This window comes from Lycium barbarum, chromosome 6 (assembly GCF_019175385.1).
Source record: "Lycium barbarum isolate Lr01 chromosome 6, ASM1917538v2, whole genome shotgun sequence".
Taxonomy (NCBI): domain Eukaryota; kingdom Viridiplantae; phylum Streptophyta; class Magnoliopsida; order Solanales; family Solanaceae; genus Lycium; species Lycium barbarum.
Genome location: NC_083342.1, coordinates 1749261 through 1754289, shown reverse-complemented (window position 1 = coordinate 1754289; position 5029 = coordinate 1749261). Strand labels below are relative to the sequence as shown.

General features: G+C 34.7%; 1 protein-coding gene across 1 annotated transcript; it reads right to left on the bottom strand.

Moving 5' to 3' along the window:
* Positions 1-3674: 3674 nt before the first annotated feature.
* LOC132599448 (large ribosomal subunit protein uL11-like) lies at positions 3675-4435 on the bottom strand. The gene has a single exon (XM_060312822.1). It carries the CDS (start codon positions 4339-4341, stop codon positions 3841-3843), a length of 501 nt encoding a protein of 166 aa, XP_060168805.1. The 5' UTR covers positions 4342-4435; the 3' UTR covers positions 3675-3840.
* Positions 4436-5029: the final 594 nt, after the last annotated feature.

The following is a 5029-nucleotide window of genomic DNA, read 5'->3' as shown; positions in this document are numbered from 1 at the left end:
GCAATTCCACGTGTGTAGAATGCCATAAATGAATCAAGGAACAAAGAGCCACCACTAGAAAGCAAAAGCTTGTCATGTTCTGAATGATTGGTGCAACTAACACCTATCAGTTTCATAGAAAGGTGTCTTGGATTGAAATGTCAAACGCCAATTTCGCGTGTTTATTTGGTGTCTATTTGATCACCGACATAGTTAAGGTATCTGTTTGATAGTTGGTGACAAAATTAAGGGACTATCGATATATTTCACTTCTTTTTAAAGAGGTGTCTATCTTTTTTTTGACAATGGTAAAGAGAGGACGTGTTTATCTAATCACTAACATAGTTTTTGTAATATTTGGCAGTTGGTTGCAAATTTAAGTAACTATCGATATATTTTGCCTCTTTCAAGGAAGCGTCTACTTGACACTCACCTATTTAAGATGCCTATTTGGTTGCAAGTTTAAGGGACTATCTATGTCTTTCCCTTTTTGAAGAGCCGTTGTCTAATTTGACAGTTGGCTGTAGCTTTAAGGTACTATTATCAATGTGGTTTGCCTTTTTAAACGTAATTCCTATATAGTTAAGATGTCTATTTGACAATTAGTTGCAAGTTTAAGAGACTATCGATGTGTATCACATTTTTTTTCCTGTTTCTTTTCCTTTTGCATAGTAGTGCATGATTACTCCTTTGTTTATAGCGATGATATTTGAATTAACTTGCGTGTATTCTGACTATTCCATACGATATTATCTCTCATCTCCACAAGTATATGATAGCTTTGTACATTAAAACTTATGTAGATGGAAAGAAATCACGTTAATGCATGAATTATTGGTTTGTAAAAGCTAAGACGCTAAAAAACCTGATGCAAAACCAACAATGTTCACATCGTGATGCCAAAAGAAACTAAAAAGGGGGGAAAAGTCATTTCACCATGCAAGAGGATAAGATTCACTCTTGTAATCATGGGATGAAATAAGCAGAATCAATTTTAGAGAAGTCTATGCATCCTCTGTTAGAAGCAATTTGTATTTTGGTGCCATTTGGCAATGTGGCATGTGGGCGTCATGTACTACCTGTTTACTATAGGGAAAGAGTTCAACACTCCTTCAGAATGAAAGTATTGCCCTTATCACCATTGCTTTCATGTATTATATCATTGCATAAATTACAGACATCAGACGCAAAAACACAGATAAGCGCAACAATTCACTCACAGTTTAAGCATTTAAGATTAAACAATTGTGTGTGTGTGTTTTTTTTTTTTTTTTTTTTTGGACATCCAGTTGTTTAGATCAATTAACTAACTACTATGTCTTGAAGAGCGTACCTCATTTTTTTTACTTTACACTATCCTATATCCTGAAGGGGAGCCTTGGCGTAACTGGTAAAGTTGTTGTCATGTAACCAGGAGGTCACGGATTCGAGCTGTGGAAACAGCCTCTTGCAGAAATGCAAGGTAAGGCTGCGTACAATAGACCCTTGTGGTCCGACCCTTCTCCGGACCCCACGCATAGCGGGAGCTTAGTGCACCGGGCTGCCTTTTTTTACTGTCCTATATCCCTTATGCCTAAACACTGAAGCAAAACATATAACTCAGTTATTCCACTCGTCCAATGTCTTTTCTTACCCGAAGATGATAAGTGAATGTCCGGATGCAACTGTTGTGAGAGGGAGGAAAGAAAAAAAAAAAGAACACACCACAATTTCAGAAAGGCGAAGAGCATTCTTTTGGCATAAAACTTCGTTCACCTAAGAAAAGAGTCGAAAACAATAATGAACGCAGATCAACCCGAAAAGTTCCAGACAGAGGGTTGAGAACTGGATACAATATTTACTCAGTTCTGCTGATATAACTCCATATATTGTGCAGGCAATTATACAGATACGATCCCGAAAAATCAAGACCCAACAGAGACCCGGTCAGCAGAAACATGTACAAATAAACAAATAGTTCTATATCAAAAATAAGACCATTATATACCATTGTGATGTTTTTGGGGAAGATTACAAAACCAGACACGTGAGATCAAGTTTATTTAGTCAACTACAACACCAGGAGCAGTACTGAAAAGTGCCATACAATAACAATCATCGGAAACTGATAAGCATTCAGGAAGCAGTCTAGTCTAAAGCACTTTAGACAAGGAAACGATAAAGGAGTTTATAGATTTGTGGAAATGCACCTGTCTTTCCCATACATTTACATGTTAAAGACCCATACATGGAACAATGAGTTCTATCAATCTTTGGATTGACTGCAAAAAGCAGCAAAAGCAAGGCAAAAGGAGAAGTTACATTATTATATTCAGCAATAGAAAAACCACAGGCATATATCTTAATATGCTGAGGAACTCTTCGATTGTTCAAAATTAATCTTGGGAATGAATCTATCCTAGAGTAACCTAGTTCATACACAGATGGATATCATCTCTAAAATATTAACTACAATATTAACACCCTAACTAATCTAAAATGTATACCAAATGCAAAATTTAACCACATGACCAATGCACACACAAAGAACTCACTAATACCACCACAAGAAAGAAGACATTTGGCAACAAAAATTTTTTGTTGCCATAGATAGGTTATTGTTGCAAAAAGTACTTTCGGCAATAACATTTTTTTTGTTGTTACATAAACTTTTCCCAACGGCTCTTATTGCAACAAGATATAACAACTTTTTTTTTCAGTTGTCAAAAGTATTTTTTGCAACAATAGCCAATACTATATGGCAACACAATTAAATTTTTGGCAACAAAAAAAAAAGGTTTATTTTTAAAAGATTCATCATATATGCCAACAATAAAACTAAGTTGTTGCCAACTATTAACTTTTGTCAACTATATTATTTTGTTGCTAAAGAAGCTGTTGCAATTTTTATACTTTCTTGTAGTGTATTTGCAGGATATATTTTTAAATCTTTAGAATGGAAAAGGTAACCATAAGCTATGTCCGTGTTAGTCATAAGCATCATAAAAGAACAAATTCCAGGTTCATAACTTCATATCAACACTAAAAACATAGGCTATTCATCCTGTGAAAACTGGCAATAAGGAACAAGACTGCCATTCATCATAATAACAACATAAAAAGGCAACAACAATATACCCATTGTAATCTCACAAGTGATCTTGGGGAGGGGATGTATGCAGACCTTACCCTAGTTAACAAATTAAAAGATACTCCGCAAGTACTAAATAGTAATACTATTACCATGGAGAAAGGAGAAGAGGAGACTAGCACCTGCCTCTCCTACATAGAGGTGCTACAACACTCGGCTACCTACTAAACTTCTACCCTAATCATCTACCTCCAAACCTTTCTATCTAGAATCCATGTCCTCAGTAATTTGGAAGTGTGTCATGTCCTACCCAACCAGCATTCCCCAGTTCTTCTTGGCCTATCTCTAATTCTCCTAACAAGCATTTGCGAAAAAAATTATGCTAAAAGTATTCCAACAAAAAATTAACAAAATCCAGGCTACATTTAATTATAGATGATAAACCAAATACTAATTATGCGAAATATAAAATTCTTAGGCAACAGAGTATTCTCATAACCATAGTCTAAGATCAAATTCCACGTTCAGATCAACACTGAAAACAGAATCGACTCAGCATATTACTTGTACAATAAGGTACAAGACTACCATTCATCATAACGAAAGCATAAAAAGATGTATTTGAGAAAAAATCTAAGCAAACAAAATCCAAGCTAAATTTAAATATAGATGAGCATCCAAATTATCCTCTGATAACATTCCACTCAAAAAACAAAACAACATAAAATCCAAATTATCAAACTACTATATCGCGAAAAATTACGAAATTAACCTCTTCTTATTCTCTTCAATTAATTCTCAGGAATTTCCACGTCACCATCAGAGATCTCTTGTTGCAAATCCTTAGGATCTTTACCATCAACAGTACAACCAACACTGACACACGTACCCAATATCTCCTTAACAGTACCACTCAATTCCTTAGCCATAGATCTAACAGCCATAACCTTAGCAATCTCAATAACATCATCAAGTGATATATTCCCATTATGTTTTATATTCTTTGTTTTCTTCCTGTCTCTTTCTGGTTCTTTCAATGCCTTTATTACAAGTGCTGCTGCTGAAGGTACAACTGATACTTTAGCTTGACGGTTTTGGACAGTTAGTTTAACGGTGACACGTAAGCCTTTCCAGTCTTTAGAGGTTTCTTTAGCAATGTCTTCACCTATTTTCCGAGGGGAAAGACCTAATGGTCCTATTTTAGGAGCCAGTGATGATGCTGCTCCCACTTCGCCACCTGTCACTCGGACATATACTTCCACAACCTGAGATGGATCGAACTTTGGCGGCATTTTTTTTTTTTTTTTGCTGTGAGGAAGAGAAGAGCTAGGGTTTTCTTTGTGGTGATGGAGATGAGGGGAAATTGGAGTTATATAAGGCTACGGTTTTGAAGAGAAGTTTATCACCGCTTTGCCATGCATGGGCCTAGGTACAATGGGTAATAGTAGTGTTGATTTTTCTTCAAAAGAACAACATTATATATATATATATATGTTAAAAGCACGAAGGGTCTTAGAAATGTTGTTTGAACTTTTTGCTCTTCATTAAAAGAGTTTACAATAGACAAAATAGTCATTTAATAATTGTCTAATATTGAGGAGTTAAAAATCCATTAAAATTTGATTGTTAAACCTTTCCTTATTTGAATTAAGCACCTAAAAGTTAAGACTTTGAAATTAACCAAACTTTTAATTTCTAATTTTCCTTATTTGATCTATATATAATATAACATATGCGGAAGAAAAAAAGTTAGTAACACGTGAAAATTACATTACAAAATTTTGGAATAGTTTATGGCAATATCTTCCAATTGTCGTAGGCTAAAAAATGGAATTATAATAGGAGACAAGTAGGAAACTTATTACTCCATATACCTATTAAAGAAGAAGTCAAATTGGTCGTAAGTTCAAAAGGAAAAAGGAATAACAGCATAAGTAGGAAACTTAGTGTCCCTATTAATACACCAAACTTTTAATTTCT